At 35.5% G+C, this 20226-nt stretch overlaps 1 protein-coding gene across 5 annotated transcripts in view; it reads right to left on the reverse strand.

Moving 5' to 3' along the window:
• The window catches only part of Sugct (succinyl-CoA:glutarate-CoA transferase), a 693160-nt gene that overhangs the window by 632112 nt on the left and 40822 nt on the right, over positions 1–20226 (reverse strand). For 4 of the 5 annotated variants that reach the window (XM_005397726.2, XM_013521159.1, XM_013521157.1 and 1 more), the window contains exons 4-6: positions 15658–15743; positions 15007–15057; positions 10853–10973 (exon numbers count right to left, since the gene is read on the reverse strand). In XM_005397726.2, coding sequence (XP_005397783.1) covers positions 10853–10973; positions 15007–15057; positions 15658–15743 — 258 coding nt within the window. The remainder of the gene's footprint in view (positions 1–10852; positions 10974–15006; positions 15058–15657; positions 15744–20226) is intronic. The other variant, XM_013521156.1, reaches the window with a different exon arrangement.

Raw genomic sequence — 20226 nt, forward strand, 5'->3', positions numbered from 1 at the left:
GTCTGACTTAATTTACAATTTTTAAAAGACTTTCATGAATTACATCTCAGACTTGCTAGCAGCCTACAAGAAAAGCAGGGCAGACTTATTCCCACCTTAGAAATGAAACATTTAGGTTCTGAATACTGTAATGGCTTCCCCAAGACCAAAAGCACTATAACACGTCTCATAATTCTAAACTGAGAAGTTTCAATTATGTTGCATATTTTCCATAACTTATAAGCAGTTAATATTGATATCATAATTTCACCTATGTTAAATTATGCCATGTATCATGTATATGACATAATAGTAGAATAAATTAATAAAACAGCACCTAAGCACTCAAGATATTTTAGATGCTAAGTGATTTTTTTTATATAACCAAATCAAACATGAACTTTTCCTGGTAACATTTCTTACTACTTCTGTAATTATTTTCACTGTGGAATGTGGGCACAGAACTCAGATTCCTGGCTTTTACTTCACAGTGCATTGTTAATCCTAAATATCTTCAGGGCCTATCCTTTACAAGCTCAACAGGATACAAATAAAGTACCTTTTTCTCTCTATCCTCTTGTATCGTCATTGCCTTTGAGCCACAAATACCAAATGCTCTGGATCTGGAGCCTGAAACAGTTTGCAGAATACAAGGGAGAGGAAATATTTCATTCTTTTCAAGGTTTTGGATCTCTGTTGTAATTACCCTACTCTGCAGTTGCACCACAAAAGTAGCCATAAACTACATGAATGTAAACAAGTGGACATGACTATGTGACAATAAAACTGTTTCAAAATCAGACAGCTGGTCACATTTGGCACATGGTCCTTCAAGGCCTCTGTTCTAGAAAATTAAACTGGAGAACTGCAAGAAATCTAAGGAAATGCTGAAAGAGTGATGACAGGAGAGGTGGGAAACAGAAATACACGTGAGCATAGTGATGCCCCACTCTTACATTGCATAATCTGAGGGTTGTCTGTGTCTTGCCGCTATTTCTGCTCTGTCTTCATCTCAGAAGTGTCTGGCCACATTGTTCACTGTTCTGTGGTTTCCACATAAGCCTGTTTGTCTTGCAGAAGGTAGACAGTGATGGACCAAAAAGCTTATGTCTAGTAATCTCCTTGGTTTTATGTATGTAACAAATAGTTTTCATCCAAATAACAGACCAGAAATGATGAGGGTAGAAGCACAGAGTATCCCATTCAAATAAGTAAAAGATGCATAAGAACAGTGCAGAAAAACACTGAACACTATTGCTGAGATTGTAATTGATCCTGTGCACAGACAGATACTAATTTAAATCCCGTTTCCCCAATACCTGGATAATTTCCTAGATAATGTTAGAAATGATAAAATACTTATCATAGAATGGTAAAATAGGGTGAATAGCAATAAGAATCTAAGGATTTAAAATTAGTATATGGGGGGCTGGGTATTTAGCTCAGAGGCACAGCGCCTGCCTGGCAAGTGCAAGGTCATGAGTTCAATTCCCAGTACTGGAAAAAAAACAAAAAAAAAAAATAAAAAAATAAAATTAGTGTATAGAATGAGACTTTGACCCAAAAACATGAGATACTTGTCAATAAATATTAATAAGTGAATAACAACTCTATGTACCATCCTATGCTAATCCCATTAGACTGAAAAGAAATATAAGACAAGATCCTTGAAATAAAATGTATTTAATTTATACATAAAAGTATCAATTTATTTTCAAACATTTGCATTTGGAAACCATTATCAAACACATAGTGAAATATTTTCTTGTGGTTGTAACATAGTTATCAGAATTTCTTCTGTAGTACACTTCATAATTTATTCTTTTCTATTTTTAAAAATTATAGTTAAAATATATATAAAATAAAATTTGCCATTTTAGCCATCTTTAAATAGACAATGGATTAAGTACATTCACATTGCTATTTACCACCATCAACATCAAATTCCATAACTTTTTCATTTTCCAAAGGTGAAATTCTGTACATATTAAATAATAATTTCCTATCCTCCTCTCTTTTCCAACTTGGCAACCAGGCTGGGGATTTATCTCAGTGGCACAGCATCTGCCTGGCAAGCGCAAGATCATGAGTTCAATTCCCAGTACCGGAAAAAAATAAAAATAAAAATCCAACTTGGCAACCACCACTGTTTCTGACTGTATAAATTTGAGTACCCTAAGCAGTCATATAAGTAGAAGCATGCAAGATTTGCCTTTTCATAACTGCTCTATTTCATTAACATAATGTCTTCAAATTTCATCCCTGTTGTAGCATGTCTTTGAATTTCCTTCCTTTTTAAAGCTGAATATTTCATTGTAAGCACATGTCACATTTTACTTATTTGTTCACCCATCAGTGGCTACTTGGGTAGCTTTTACATTTTAGCTATTTTGAATAATGTTGCTATGAATAAGAGTGTAGAAATCCTCATCAGGACCTTACTTTCAACTCTTTTAGTTATAGACACAGAAGTGGAATTGTTGGGTCATATGGTTGTTCTTATGCTTAAATCTCAATGCTGCTTTCCACAGTGGCAGCATCATTTTACACTCCCATCCATAACGTACAAGAATTCTAATTCCTCCACATCCTCTCCAACTCTTGTTATTTCCAGTTTTGGTAACAGCCATCCTCACAGGTGTGAAGTGGTATCTCATACTTATCTGCACTTCTCAAAAGGCCAATTTTGTTTAGCATCTTTTCACACACCTGTCAGCCATTCACATATCTTCTTTGGAGAAGGGTTTGTGCAAATCCTTTGCCCATTTTTGAACTGGGTTATTATACTAGTCTCTTTTATAACCAAGTATGTTTGCCAAACTTTCTTTTTTCTAATCACGCTTTACTGGTACATTTTAGGTATATATAATGATCACATTCATCATAGAGAATTTGTATCTGTACATGATATAACTTCTCTCTTTTTATTTTCCCATTCTCCTACCCTCCCTTCAACACCCCCCCATTTATAAAAGCTTTGTTTCCATTTTTTCCTTCTTTTCTCATTTTTTTTTACTTTTTCCTTCTTTCCTTTCCCTCTCTCCCCTCTCTTGTTTGCCTCCCCATTTGAACATCTTCCTATTTTACAATACCTGTTATACACCTTGGTCCTTATCTACACATCTGGTATCTCACACCAGAGAAATGATGCAGTATTTACATGTGTCTCTGATTTATTTCATTTAAGAGTATGGTCTCAGGGTGCATCCATTTACCTAGGAATGTCTCAAGCTTACCTTTCTTTATTGTTTGTCAAGTTTTTTTATCTTGGATTTTTCATTCAATAAACTTTTGCGATTTTATGTTTTTTTACAAATGGGATTTCACTGATTCCATCATCTGGCATTCTATCACTATCCCTGATCCTTCAGAGTTCATGCTTTTGACTCTTTTGAATGAATGGACTACAGTTCAAATAAAGAGAATAAAGTTGTTGTATTGCACTATTTGCGGTTTGGAAGATCATCAGAAAATGAGAAAAATCATAAACATTCATAATAAGTGCTATCTAAACTTTATCTAACATCTACTATTTATCTTTTTAAGTATAAATTTTCTTCTTATCTAGCATTGCTTCTTTAAATTTGTGGGCTTATTTCCAAGGTCTATTACCATAAGAGGAAACAATTTTGTTTTGATGACAGGGCTTTGGGACAGCGGCTAAGTCCTGGCATGTTTATCTAGCATTCTCTATGAAACATTCAACTTGTGACAGTCTTAAAATAACACTTCTTGGTCATCTTTTTCCCTGTTGCTGATCCCTAATTCCTGAGAGATTTTAAATTGAAGACTATTAGAAGTTAGAGGGCAAATATGAATCCAACTGATTCTGTGGGTAAAGAACCATACTTGATTTATGCCATAATTTTTATGCCCAGTTTATCTGTGCTTCTAGAATTTTAGAGCATGCAGATAATAGCTCAGTCTATTCAAGACATGTATTTCACTTGTATCAGTCAATAATATAAGAAAAAATCTGGGAACTGGAGTAGATCACACATACATTTATGTGTAAAGTTACACACTGAGATGGTATTCACTTGTACATCTATAATTACACCCAGCAGAGGTCTTTTCAAAAGAGTGATTTTGACTCTTTTAACATGATAAGAATAGTATTATTCATATTCAAGTCTGTTGACTTTCTTTACCCCACAGTTTCATAAAAAGCTCATAAGGAAAGACTTCTTTATAAAGATGATATAAAGATGATCACTCAGTATCATCTTTAAAGTGCTCCTTACCACTGGGAAAATATATTGATTTTGAAATTAGGTATATGAAAAAATTATCCTTTTCACTACAGTTTCAATAGTCAAAGATGCATGCAAAATTAGATAAAATGTTTTTGTAATATTAAATATTATTTTATTTTTTCATACTTAAAAACTTCACAAGTGCTGGACCAACATGGGTGTACCAATTTAAAGTCCCACCAGCACTGGCCAAGGGTTCCCTTGCTACACTCATACTTTGTACGGTCAGATTTTCGAACGTCTATCAAGTACATGGGTGGAAAGTAGAATATCATTTCTCTTTCAATTTGTATTGTCTAGAGATTATTGAGACTGAAAAATGTTTATTTAAATTTTTTTGGAGCTTGCCCATTTTTCTTTTGAATTGGTTCTTTTCTCTCTATTTGACTTGAAAAGAATTTTTAATATTCTGGACATTAATTCTTTGTCAGTTTTATTCCAAGAGTCTGTTACTTATCTTCTTGCTTCTTTTTTACCCAAAAATATTACACATTTATTGCTGGACTCTATGTATTCAAATTTCTTTTTGCAAATAAGGAAAGAGAAAAAGTCAAGTCTATTGTATACTTTGTATTTTATTTATTCATTAAGTTTCTTACACTATGAGACAGTAAGATTTACACATATTGATCTGATTTATTTCATTTATGAGTATGGTTTCAAGTTGCATCCATTTATGTATAAACATCTCCAGTTTATCCTTCTATATGGCTAAGTAGTACTCCATTATATTAAAAAACCACATCTTTTTTATCCCTTCCTCAGTTGATAGGCCTTCAGGCTGTTTCCAAGATTTAGCTATGACAAATTGTGCTGCTATAAACATGTGTGCATAAATATTGCTGTGGTATGATGTTTTTAATTCTTCTCGGAAGATACCCAGAAGGGGAATAACTGGGTCAATCTTCTTACCTTTTATAATACTTCTTGATATATGAGGGATTTTAATGTTAATAAGCAGCCGAGTTTATCAATACTTTCTTTTGAAGTTTGTGATTTTTGAATGTTGTGTACAAAATTTTCTCCTACCTTAAGGTCATGGAGACAGTCTCCTATATGTTTTCTAAAAATTGTGAAGTCTCACTTTTTATATTTAGGGCTTAAATCTATCTGAAATATTATTTTAATGTGTAACATAAGCTAGAATTTCAATTTCTCTTTCTTCATAAAGATAACAAACTTACTCCACTATCATTTTTGCATACTACATTTTTAATGATCTACAGTATAATCCACACACAAAAAACCTTTCTATATATATGCCAGTCTGTTTCTGAGATCCTTACTCTCTAACATTGTTCTATATCAATGTCCTGCCAATACCACATGGTCTGAATAATTATTGTTGTATAATAAGATTTAATATCTAATAGGGTAAATCTATATACCATGTTCTTCTTACAAACTGTCTTTGCTATTCTTGCCCCTTTCTTTTCATTAACGTATGCTATTATTTGGTTTTATGAATAGAGCTCTCAGAATTTTTCTATTTAGATCTAAAGAGTAGGTTTAATTCTTTCACAAATTCTCTCTGAATTCGGTCCTGCCCCTCACAAGGCCTTACCCCCAAGAGGAATCCTGTACTCTGTCCATACAAGGATAGGGATTCCAATGTCATTGAGGAATTCACAAAAATCAAAACAACATTCTTCAAACCCCTTTCCTTAAATATGACCAGGAAATTTTATTAAAGAACATACAAAATGTTCCTACCCCAAGCTTAGTCAACAGTAGTGTAATGTAATGTTTACCCTTCCAGAAGGAAACAGTAATGAAGTGAACAAAAAGAAGAAATGCTTTTAAATATGGTGGGGAGGATTCTTACTGCTAAATTGTCATAATGAAGCGCACACTCAGAGGACACAAAGGAAAACAGTACAATTTAAAATTAAATTGTTAGTGGAAGTACCATTACAGAGAGATAGATCTTTTGCAAATGTGAAAAGGACCAAGAGATGGAAAGTAGGGAGGGAGGAGAAAGGGAAGTAAAAAGAATTAAGATGCTTTATGTACATATACCAACTCCCCAAAATGAGTGCAATCATTATGTACCAAAAATATGTACTGATAAACATTTTTTAAAATGTTAAATGTGATCAAAAGTTGCTATTTAAAAAACCAAAGTATAGAGATGGGGGGGGTCACTTGAGGGGAAAAGAAAAACCAGCCTCTTAAAGAGTATAAATATATCCTTTCAAAGATTTTCTCTGTCTGGTGGCTCACAGGAAACTGTTTTCTCAAAAAGTAATGCCTAGTGAATAATAGCTTTTTAAACACTGCCCCCTAATGTGCATAGTCAGCTTCCTCTGAAATGATAAGAGGACCGAACTAATAAAAATAATCAGGTCCTTCCTCCCTTGAGATCAGTTTAGCATTTTTATCTTGCAGACCAGATTTCACAGCCTGAGGCGATTTCAACCACAAAACTGTCAGAGTACATGAAAGTCAATCTCTCAGCTTTTCTTGGATTACTCTCATCAGCAATAAGGCCAACCTATGAGTAAGAACAGGGAATTTGGGCTTGGACAGCACTCACAAGACAGCAGTACCACTGAGAAACATCAGGAAAGTCTAGGATACCAATCATGACATGTGCAACTTTAGACTGATATAATCAGTTTCACTACAAAATAAAAAGTAAACACTGGTTACCAAGAATACCAAACTTCTACAAGAGATGAACTTTGCTTTATATCCACATAAACTCATGACTCATAAATGGCTTTTCCTTCCAAAACAATCTGTTGAAATTTAGACTTCCTGACTAATGAATTTGTTCTTGACTTCCACAATTGCAAATATGATTAACACCAAATGAAAGGGAAAGACAAAAATAATTTTCAAGTAGAGCTGTTCATTGTCTTGTAATCACAAAATCCATGTCAGCACTTAACAATAAGTCTAAGTATGGAAAGCATGAGTCACTTAATATTAAATCAAAAAGCCTGAGTTTAAGCCCATCTGTTATTAAATAGCCATGTGGCCTTAGGTCCCTTAGACGTTCTGGATCTGTTTCTTTATCAAGAAATAAATGAGAATGAACTGTATGGCTGTTATTCTAAGGATGGAGGGATGCAGGGAATAACAGGATGATGAGAGGTGCTTTTTCAGACTACACACGCCTATTGCTATTGGTAAAAAACATACAATTCAGCGAGGTGTGGTGGTACATGCCTATAATTCCAGCACTGGGGAGGCTGAGGTAAGAGGAATCACTGGAAGATATGCAGAGCAGACTAGGCTCCCAAGCCACAACTTGGAGCCAAACCTAACCAGTCTATGTCAGCTGAATCCCAACTGACCACAGACATAGGAAAGAGAAATAAATACTTCCTTTCATTTAAGATCTTTACATTTGTCAGTTATACAGCATCGTATGGTAATAGAATATTTTAGAAAATAATAATTTACCTATATGAATATTTTAGATCTCAATATTTCTGTTGGATCTGCAATTCTAATGAAAAAAATCTTTCCTGTCACATATATACTGATTATAAAAACAAAAATGAAGCTGTGTTTGCAGACCTATAAAACAATACATCTAAAGAGTCAGATCTAGAGACAAAGAGTTATCAACCATGTTGAGAACTTGTCTGTCAATTTTATCCAGTAGAGAAGTTAATGGCCAGTACAGCTTTTCATCCTATCTAAAATATCAGGCAAATATTGTCCTTCAGCTTAATTTATGAAGATAACTATCACAAAATTCTACACCATAAAAAGCGAAGTATTCAAATATCTCAGTTAACCTAAATGCACAGAAACAGGAGTATTTTCATTATTATTTTATGAATAATAAATATTTTAAGAACATATTTTGTGGCTTTTTGTAGTAAGTCAAGATTTTAAGGTAGCTATTATAAAATAAAGTTACTGAAACATAAGGGGTAAAGTTTTTTTTCTTAGTTCCTTTTTCAGTCTTTTTAAATGTACTAGTTCATCTCTCTGCCTTAAAAAAGACCCAAGATATAGTGACCTATGACAATAACTGAATATTTACTTCATGGTACAAGCTCTTTTGGTACCTTAAAGCAATGATCATTATATAGTGATACGGATAATCTGTGGAAGAAATAATAAATTAGGCCAAGTATGCACTCACCCTGGGCTATCCTTGGAAGCTTCTTTGGATAATATAAGCATACCACTGATCCTTATCTATGAAAAGTGGAATGCAGGGAAAATGGCAGCTATTTAAAATTCTTTAGTCAAGTCCTGATTAGGCATTCATTGATTCAAGAAACTTTTGCTGAACCCCTACCAACTGCTCTGTGCCATGGATGGAAGTGTGACTAGAAAGAAAACTTACTGGAAAATGAGACACAAAAGCAAGGAAAGAGGCAAATGGCAAATGTGGACCAAAATACCCAACCCAGTTTTCTGTGATACCCAAGCTGAGCTCTAAAAGGAAACGAGAGAGCAAACAGAAGTGGCAGGAAAACCATGTTCCCAGCAATGGAAACATGTACAATAGCTTGGAAGTGAGAGAAAGCAGAGAAAATTTTTAAAATGCAAGAACACTTTTTGCCTTTGTGGATACACTCTCTATACACCCTCTTTTAACCTTAAGCTGTCTTTGAAAATAAGCAGTTTGTGTACTTGGCTTCCAGGAGGTTCTCATCACAATTTACTGACAATTCCTTTTCAATTTCCTTCTCTACATTGTAGTTATCACCCAGTCATCTAGTCATTGGAGTGTAATGGGCTCAACCCAATGGAGTCTCCTTTTTCCGTCAGTTCTCACTCTTGAAGAGTGTTCCAGGTTCCTTTCCTCTCACCAGGCTCATATTTGCTCCTAACTATAAAATTTCCAATCCCCTATGAACTCTTAACTCTTAGTTTCAATCCTTTTCTCTAGTTTTCCATTTGACAGGCAACTCAAACAAGACAAGTCGAAAACCTGACTTTTGATCTTTACTCCGACAAAATCTCCTTTCCAGCATTTCTCACCTCAGGAAATAGTAACTCTATTCTTTTAACTGCTCAGGCAAAACTCAGAGCAACATCCTTAACCACTCTTTCACTGATGCTCTTCTGTAATGCATCTGCAAACCCTAGGCACTTTACTTGGAAAACATTCCAGATCCATCACTCTCCAACTGCCTGCCATCACTCTAACTCAAGCCATCACCATGTCTAATCTGGAAAATTTCAACAGCTTTATAATTGCACTTCTGCTTCCACTTTGTCCTCTGCACTGTAGAGTCTATAGTTCATTCTCAATACAATGGCTAGATATATCCTTTTTAAAATGTCAGGTCATATCATTCTTTCATTTAAAATCCTCCATTAACTTACAATCTTACTTAGAGTAAGGCAGCCAACAGGTTTTTGTGACCTTGCTAATCTGCACCTCCCTGATTTTCTTCTCATTATCTTGTTCATTCTGCTTCAGCCACACTGACATTGCTGATCTTCAAACAAGCCCAGAACACTCTCTTTTTTGGGGGGGGGGGGGGTACTGGGAATCAAACTCAGGACCTTGCACTTGCCAGACAGGCACTGTGCCACTAAGCTACATCCCCAGCCCTTCCACAACACTCTTAAAGCAGGTCCTTTCAACTTCATGTTCATCTTTCTGAAACTCCTTCTGCCAACACCAATATGGCGTGTTCTTTTACTTCATTCAAGTCTCCGATCAAATTTCACCTTCACAATGAAGCCTTACCTGAACTCCCAATACAAATACTTCCTCCTTGCCCTGTTTTATTTTTCTCTTTAACTTTATCTCTTCTCGGCTCAATGACTATAACCTAGAGTATAAATCTCCTAGGGAGAACAGGTGTGTTTTATTCACTCCTGCAACCAGAACCATAAAATGTTGCCTGGTGGATCATAGGCCAGAAGTAGATCTTTCAAAGATGACTCAACAAAAACTAAAAGTATTATGAGTTTTTATGACAAAACTACTAATATAATTGTCTATTTTAAGTAAAAGTCACCTTCCTACATTGCATCCTAATAAATCAGTAAGTATTTATGAAATACATAAAACTCAGTAACACTATGACTTTTTCCCCAATAACCTACATACATACCCACATATTCATGCACCCACACAAGAGTCACTGGCAAGGGTCGAGTACTCGGAAGACTTTACAGTATTCCTTTCCTTCCCTTCGCTTGGCACTTGTGAATATGTTTAGAAAATAGGTTGAGTTTCTCTATTATCTTAAAGCCAATGAACGTTTCACCTGTAATTTATCTGTATTAATGACAGAACTTTGCAAACATTCATAAAATATCAGTATAGAAAACTTTTAAAACTAAGGACAGACAATTCAAAGAATAAACACAAAGAGTCAAGGCATGTATGAAAATGTCCACTTAGGTTAACATTTCTTGATACTTAATGTTTCCCAGTCTAAATGGCTTGGAAAGAGGGAATGCATAACTACATCAAGAAAGCTAACACCAGCAAGAGGTCTGTTATAGAAGCAAAAAATGCAGAACCTGGAATTCCTACTCACTTAGGTGGGTATGGAGTTCAAATACCTGTGATGGGGGCTGGGGGTTTAGCTCAGCGGCAAAAGCGCCTGCCTGGCACGCGCAAGGTCGTGAGTTCGGTTCCCGGTACCGGAGAAAAAACAAAAAAAACAAAACAAAACAAATACCTGTGATGGAGCAATAGATGATGTGAGGAGCAACCTTGTCTACATCTTCATATCCCAGACCTATGGCAGACAGTTTGCCAGGGACATAGTTTTCCACAAATACATCACAAACAGCTGCAAGCTGAAGGAAGAGATAAAGATGAGTCAGACTTCCAAAGGGACTTTACAACTTTCAACAACTTTCCCACATGACAGAGTTTTAATTTCAAAAAACACAATTGATTCTCACTTTGTGACAGTTAAGAAAAAATCACAGGAGAGATGAAGCAGATTTAGATAAACATAAAAAAAGCCTGGGTCAATTATTGAACACATTACTGTCAGTAAAATAGGGGCTAATAAATTTTACATTGAAAAATAGTATAACAGATTCTGCTTCCTTTGAATATGAGAAACTTTTAGGCTACATAGTCTGTCCAAATCTATTCTCAAACGTATATGTAGGAAATTATAAGTACAGAAAACATAGGAAAACATCTTTTGAGACCTTTATAAAATATCTAAATTCAGTGTCATCACTACTCTCCATATTTAGTATGATATTCCTCATTACAACAGGCACTTAACATACGTAAACATGATTTTGAAAATGCCTTCATATTTTTAAGATGCTTTCCTTCCAAAGAGTTTTAAACACCTTTAATGAGCCACTGTTTTGTTTGGTCTTGGTTTTCAAACTGAACATCATGCCCACTGAAACAGTAATTGTCAAAAACAGGACCCAGATTTTGATTGCCAGACCAATGCCATAGAAATTAAAGGACAATGAATTACTATAAATCTTAATTTTTTCAAAATCTTAAGTGTGACAACACACCTTTCAAAGTTGTTCCTAAAGTCATAACAAAAATTGTACTAGATCACCCAGAGAAATCCATCATGATAATTCTTTAATAGATCCAGGTGCCTAATAACTATTCAATAATTTTGCTATGGCTAGGGACATGACTCAGTGGTAGAGTGCTTGCCTAGCTTACACTGTGCAGCTGAGCTAAATCCCCAGCCCCCAGGCCCTAAGTTTGATACTAGCTCCAAAAAAATAATTTTTTATTGACAGAGCATTAGAAGTATTCACATTCATACAAACTAACAGACTAAGACTCCAGATCAGGAATGGGGAAACTTTTTCTATCAAGGCTCAAACAATAAACTCTTTAGGCCACATATGTTCTTTGTCACATATTTAGCTTTCTTTTTTAAATAATATGTAAAAATGTAAAGCCCAATCCTAATATATACACTGTACAAAAGCAAGGCTGACTTGGGTCACATAGTCTGCCAACCTCTGTTTTAAGTGGAAATGGTTGAATTAATATAAGCTTTAGCTATAAACATGTAAATAAATCAAGTGTTATTGTGTCACTTCACGTGGAATAAATATATGGAGCTGTCTGACAACAAAACTGAGAGCCAGGGCAGCTCCTAGTCAGCATATAAAGGCAAGAAACTGTCATCCACCAGAGCTCTTGAAACAGAGGCACTAGAACCCCAGATGACCACCTCTCAAGGAAGCATGATAAATACATTAAGAAATAGAACAAGGCTCTGGGTTCAATCCTCAGGAATACACACACATACACACACACACACACACACACACACACACACACACACCAGACAAAAAGAAAGAAATAGGAAAATGTATTAGTACACTTCCTGTTGCTATAACAAAATACCTGAGGTTCAGTAATGCATAAAGAAAAAAAGAAAAGAGGTTTAGGACAGAGAGTGTAGCTCAGTGGTAGAGAGCTTGCATAGCATAGGCAAAGCACTAGGTTTGATCCCCAGCACCGCATAAAAAATAGTTTATATACCTCACAGTTTTAGAGGTTCAAGGGACTAACACCAGCATCAGCTCTGCTCTGGTGAAGAACTCCTAGCAAATAGCATCACAATGGTAGAAATATGTACGAGAGGGCTCACACAGTGAATCAGGAAGCCAGAAAACAGAGAGGAAGTCAAGCGTACTCTTTTCTAACAACTTACAGTAGTGAGAACAACTGGGATCCCACAAGAACTACCTTAATCCCTTCTGAGGGCTGCATCCTAATAACCTAATCACCTTCCACTAGGCTCTACCTCTTAAAGGTTCCACCACCTCCCAACATCCTCAAACACTGAGGACCAGCCTTCCAACACACGAACCAATGAGGACACACTCACATCATATACAAACAATAGCAAAGATAGAAAAGCCTCAAATCTCAAGCAATACAGGCACCTTTCCAAATTGCAGACCCAATTAACAACTGATCTGCTTCTCCTATGGGAAACTTCACACAATACACTCCACCATAAATCTCTAGAATTATGACTAGAATTAATTTACTGTTAACAATTATACCAAGCATTGCTTGTAGAACTGGAGGGTAGGTGTTAGCACTAAATAAAATATAAACTTCAGTTATACTCTAATTTATTCCACAAAATTTTTTGAGGCACTATCTGCTACTTACATAGCACTCTTGCAATTACTAACACAAGCTATATCATATTGAGGATTCTACATTCATCATCTCTCTGTGTGCATCTGTTCTGCATGGTACATGACGCAGGGCCTTATTTAATCAAATGGCATTAAATGTTTTTAACTTTAAACACCTTATGAGAGGTCTCTCAAAAAGTTAAACATGTAATTATCATATGGCCCAAAAATGTCACTCCTAAAATATAAACCAGAGACTCAGATACTTGTATGCAAATGGTCATAGCAGTATCATTCATAATAGCTAAAAAGTAAAAACAACCAAAATATCCATTAAGAGATTGAAGTTATTCAACTATAAATAGGAATGAAGTTCTGATACATACTACAACATAGATAAACCTTCAAAACATAATGCTGGGGATGGGGATTTAGCTCAGCGGCAAAAGCGCCTGCCTGGCAAGCGCAAGGTCGTGAGTTCGTTTCCCGTTACCGGAGAAAAACCAAAAAAAAAAAAAAACCATAATGCTGTAAAACTTGCCAAACTTGCCCAGAAGAAAAAATAAGTGTAATTTTTGTATGAGTTATAGGATCCCCCCAAATAGTTTTCTTTTAGAAAAGTCTTCCTTCCAGTCACATAGCCAATAAGATCTAAAATAAATCTGACACATACAGTACCTAATAATGAGTTTGTCTCTAGCTATAATTTAGAAACAAACTGCATCAGCAAGACAGGAAAGAAAGGGTTAAGAAATGATACTAATTTGTGCTGGGGATGTGGCTCAGTTTTAGAGCTCTTGCCTTGCATAGGGAAGAGCCCTACATGCACAAGGCCCTACATTTGAGGAAAGTATGATTTGTGTATGGGGCAGCTCTCAGAACCAGGAAAGATTAAGAGAACTCCATCAAACAAGATGGACAACAGTTTTTCTAGGAAAAAAAAAAGTAACATCCATAAACAGCTTTATTAGTTATAGCTTGACATTTGTCTACAGGGACACAATCTGCTCACTTAGCTGCTATGATGAGTTGAAACTTCACTATTTGTCACAAAAATATACTCTTAAACTTGTTTATAGTTGGTTAATATACTAAATTAGGTTATAGTTTTCTACACAGAGAGGTATATTTAGGCCAAATTTAATTTAACTTAACATTAGCTAGTGTGCTAGCCTTTGGGAGCATCACTTAAACCCTATATGATTCAATTTCCTTTCATGAAATTAAGGATTCTAATATTTCATTTACAAGACAAATTCTGAGGCTTAGAGAAGTCAATGTAAGTAAAGTGCCCAAGTCCAAGATCTGATTCAAAAGGCAGTCAGTGATAGCTAGGGCTATAATTATACACAAAACACAAGATATTATATATATATATATATATGACTATATATATATATATATATATATGACTATATAATATATAGTCTTTTTGAGACAGGGTCTCTCTATGCAGTTCAGGCTGGCCTTGAGCTCCTTTTGTAGCCCAGGTTGGTCTCAAACTCACAACTATCCTCCTGTTTTAAGCCTCCTGAGTGCTGAGATTACAGGCATGTGCCACCATGCCCAGCAAAATAATAAAATATATTATACTTATGAAAAATGTCAACTTATATTCTTAAATAGCATTTACAGCAAAGTACAGATTGTCAATGAAAGAAAGTTTTACAACATTTTCACTCTAATTACAACCTAGGATGTAAGTTGCTTCCCACAGAGAATACTGTACCTCTTTGATGATTTTCACCCCCTTTGGATCCTTCATATTAACAGCTATACTCTAAAAATCAAAGTATTTACATTAAAATATTGTCATAACGGTATTTCTTATTACTGACAGTTCAACAAGAAAGCCATTCATATGACAGACTTTCCTCTTAAAGAAAATCTATTTTCCCCGTAGAGAAATACTTAAATCTTTTTTACTGATTTATTTGTAATTATGATATGTTAGGATAATAGCTAATATTATAGTAAATGTTTTATGACAATAACACCAAGTATTAGGCACTTAGAATCCCTTAAAAGAACAACAAATGTAAAGAATCAAATGATATCTCTTTTTATAAAATTTCTGTAATAAATTCTCATGAATTTATTTTAATGTTTTAAGTTACTTAATAGAAAAGGAAGATTACTAAAGGGATATAGTTCAGCAGCACCAGTGCCTGTCTGGCAAGTGCAAAGTCCTGAGCTCAATTCCAGGTACAAAAAAAAAAAAAAAAAAAAAAAACCACAAGCTCTATTGCTTCTATTTGATATCTGGGGAATCACACCTGAATTATTAATTATAGCTACAAAAATGCCACAATGATGTCAAATGCTTTGTTATTACAAGAGAACTACATAAATAAAGCAAAAACAGAAATGATATCCTTACTTTCTTATTTCGGTTAACACTGAGAAAGTATGTGCTTTCTGTGCCCGCAAAAGGTGGCCCCCAACTTCGTGTGTCATCACCAACTCCTGAAAATAACAATGTGAGTTATTCATCTTTTGCTCTGAAACACCATAAATCATTTCAAATCTTGATGCACAGGTGCCTGAACAAGATCAGCTCAACCTAGTAGAAGCCTCAACTCCACTCACCGGGGGCTATATGAGCTCCTTGAAATAGCCAAACTTTTTACCTTTTTGTGTTAACCACTACATCTTTCCATATCTACTTCTGCTGTCCTTGTTGAAAGCTAAAATACTGAAGGAAATATCTTACAGGAAGTCTTCAGATTTAATAAACAGCAAACTTCAGGGGGGAAAATTACTCTTGTTTTTGACAAGCAACTCAGCCAACTCTTTTTCGGTTTTTTGTCAACTCTTTCACGGCTTCTTGGTATTCAATGTTCAAAGACAATGTGGAGTCTACAAAAAAGTTTTGGTGAGTGTAATTTAAATCAGAAGAAAGATGTGAGTCTTTACCATAAAGTAGTATTTGGGACCAGGTTTATAAAAATGAGTAATAAACCTATAAAATATTTCTGTAACAATCAGAAAAGGCAAAAGAAGTTACCAAGTAGCAAATGTCAATAATTTTTAAAATACTCCTTTAGAATAAAATTCTAGTCATCTAGATTTTGTTTCAAAGTAATAGTGTAGGGGCTGGGGATTTAGCTCAGCGGCAAAAGCGCCTGCCTTGCAAGCGCAAGGTCGTGAGTTCGGTTCCTGGTACCGGAGAAAAACCAAAACAAAAAAAAAAAACAACAAAAAAAAACAAAGTAATAGTGTAAAACCATCAAAAATAGGTATTTTATTTTGGACATCTACTCCTAGGAGTTCTGAAATATGCTCATGTTTCACTCAAAGAAAATACTGTAAAACACACAGGAAAATTTTTTGCACTAAAAGCAACTGGCAAAGAATGTACCTTGAATTTAAAAAATGATTCAATAATTAAATGGTACAAAATTGTGTCACTTATGAGTTTTATAAGTTCCAAGTAAATATTACTATCATCTAATCACTATTATTGTCTATGTAGGCAATTACAAATAGAGTATTTATCACTAGCTCACTTTAAAAAAAGAATTTGTGAATATAGTTAAAGTCTTAAACTCTAGCCAGGAGTATAGCTCAGTGGCATAAGTGCTTGCCTGGCAAGTCTGAGGTCATGAGTTTGATTCCCGGTACCAAAAAAAAAAAGTCTTGAACTCTAATCATTTAAATAGTATAATCAATCTGTTAGTCATTAGACTTTAGTCACTGAAATTGCTCAGGAAAAAATATGAGTAATTCTCTGGGTGTGGTATGCATGCGTTTGCATGCATGTGTGTGTGTTACTGGGGATTTAAATCAAGGCCTTCCCTCTGAGCTATATCCCTAGATTTTTTTTTTTTTTTTCATTTTGAGACACTGTCTTGCTAAGTTGCCTGGGCTGAGCTGAATGTTGTGATCTTCCTGACTCTTCCCAGAGTGCTGGGATTACAGGTATGTCCCACTCTGCTGGCCAACACAGACAATTTTGGTGGGGGAAGGCTAAAGAATAAACTCCTTTATTTAAGAGAGAAGGAGAGAATAAAAAAGAGAGAGGGGGGAGCTTGGTGGCTCATGCCTATAACTCTGGAACTTGTGAGAGTGGGGCAGGAGGATTGCTGTGACTGCAAGGCCAGTCTGGGCTACATAGTGAGTTCAAGGACAGTCTGGACTATATAGTGAGGGCCTGTCTCAAAAAATAAAAAAAGAACTAAAAAGAGAGAGAAACAGAGTATACTGGACAGAGAACAAAAGAAGCATTAGTTCTAACTAGAGATGAACCAATAATGACAGCAATAAGTGCTGAATACCACCTAAGCTTAGTGATGCATTCCTGAAATCCCATCACTCTGGGGGAACCACAAGTTCAAGCCCAGCCAGGACAACTTAGGGGAGACTCTATCTCAAAACAAAATTTATAAAAAGAGCTGGGATATAGCCGAGTGCAAAGGCCCTGGGTTTAATCTATAGTACTACAAAAACAAATTGTTTTTGAAGTTAAGTACTAAAGAAAATGGCATACTTAAAACATGGGGGTAGGGCTACAAGGGTCTCCAAAGGCAACTCCCCACTGGCAAGCAAGACAGTGGCTTATTATATGGTAAATGTATGTGTGAGTCTGAATCCTCAGTACCAGGCAGGACAAACATTTTTCACTATGTACCAGCAAAGATCAAAAGCAATGAACTTCTACTGACTACAGAAAGAAAACGTTATCTCTGGAAAGCAGGACTCCCCAGGCACTTCCACCACTTGAGACCCACAAGGACAGGCTTAGATGAATACAGTAGGATAAAATATAATATGTAACAGTATTTACCATGCTGATCAAACAATCATCCGCTAATTGCTTCTGCTTCTTAGGCATATCTATTTAGGAGGACATTAAATCATTATACGATTTATTACCCTGATGCTAAAACCAGAGAAGTATCCAACCAAAAGAAAACTACAGGACAATCTCCCTAGTGAACACAGATGCAAAAATCCTCAATAACATACTAGTAAACAGAGTGAAGCGAATCACCAAGAAGATTACTCACCATGACCAAGTAAGATTAAACCCAGGGATGCAGGGATGGCTCAATATAGACAAACCAATAAATGAAATACACCTCATTAACAGAAACAAGGATAAAAGCTACATGATCACCTCAACAGATGCAGAAAAACATTTGACAAGGGCCAACACCCATTCATGATAAAAAAAAAAAATCCTACAGAAAATTTGAATAGATGGTCTTTATATCAATCTGATAAAAACTATCTGTGATAAACCAACAGCCAACATCATACTAAATGGACAGAAACTGAAAGCTTTCACTCTAAAATCAGGAACACGACAAGGATGCCCACTATCACCACTGTTGCTCAATATAATTCTGGAAACATTGGCCAGAGCAATTAGACAAGAGAAAAAATAAAAGGAATAAGGATAGAAAAGGAAGAAATTATCATTATTTTTGGATGACATGATACTTTATATGAAAGACCTCAAAAATTCCCAAAAAGACTCCTAGATTTAATAACTAAATTCAGTAACATAGCTCGAAACAAAGTCAACACTCAAAATCATCAATAGCCTTCCTATACACAAATAACAAACTAGCTAAGAGAGAAATTAGGGAAACAACACCTTTCACAATAGTATCCAGAAAAATGACATACCTAAGAATCAATCTAATGAAGAAAATAAAAGATCTCTACACTGAAAACTACAGTAAAGGAGAAAAAGATTGAAGACTATATCAGTAAATGGAAAGATATCCCTTTTGGGGGGTAGGAAAACCAATATAGTGAAAATGGACATACTTCCAAAATTTAATGCAATCCCAATCAAAACTCCAACAACATATCTCACAGAATTAAAGAAAACGTTCCTGAAATTCATTTAGAACCAGAGCAGACCTAGAATAACAACAGTAATTTTAGTTTTGTTTTTGTTTTGGTTTTGGTTTTGGTTTTTCTCCAGTACCGGGAACCGAACTCACGGCCTTGAGCATGCCAGGCAGGCACTTTTGCCGCTGAGCTAAATCCCCAGCCCCAACAACAGTAATTTTAGGTAAGAAAGGCAACGCAGGGGGAATCACAATCTCTGACTTGAAACTGTACTGCAAAACTACTGTTATAAAAACATGGTACTGGCAAAATAATAGACTTGAGGATCAATGGAACAGATTAGAAAATGCAGAAACAATTCAGAGACACTCAGCCACATTATCTTTGACAAAGGAGTCCAACACCTTCTCTGGAAGAAAGATATCCTCCTTAATAAATGGTGCTGGAAAAACTGGCTTTCCACATGCAGAAGGTTAAAACTAGACCTGTGTCTCTCACTACGCACTAAAGTAAAATCAAAATGAATCAAAGATCTAAATATTAAAACAGAAACACTAAATCTGCAAGATAGAATAGGTAGTACTCTTGAAGTCACTGGTGTAAGTGAAGACTTATAAACAAAACCCTGATCACACAGGAGCTATCACAAAGAATCAACAACTGGGATCTCATCTTATTAAAAAGCTTTTCCACAGCAAGAGAAACCATCAACAGAGGAAAGAGACAAACAACAATGTGGGAAAAATTTTTCCAGCTATTCCTCAGATGAAGAACTGATAACTAGACTATATAAACAATCAGACCCTCCCCCCAATTTAAAGACCGAATCCAAAAATGGGCATCTGAAATAAATAGATGATTCTCAGGTGAAGAAGAGGAATGGCAAATAAATACATGAAAACATGGTCAGCCTGGTGTAGTAGTGGATGCCTGTAATCCCAGCACTCTAGAGGCTGAGGCAGGAGGATCATTGCAAGTTTGAGACCAGCCTGGGCTACAAAGTGAGCTCAAGGCCAGCCTGAACTGCATAGCGAAACCCTGTCTCAAAAAGACCAAAAAAAAAAAAAAAAATCATAGAGTGCGTAGAGATTCCTCAAAAACTAAATCCTAAATCTAGAGGTTCCATTCAATCCAGCTATTCTCC

The sequence above is a fragment of the Chinchilla lanigera genome, unplaced genomic scaffold (genome assembly GCF_000276665.1).
Source record: "Chinchilla lanigera isolate Chin_1 unplaced genomic scaffold, ChiLan1.0 scaffold00059, whole genome shotgun sequence".
Taxonomy (NCBI): domain Eukaryota; kingdom Metazoa; phylum Chordata; class Mammalia; order Rodentia; family Chinchillidae; genus Chinchilla; species Chinchilla lanigera.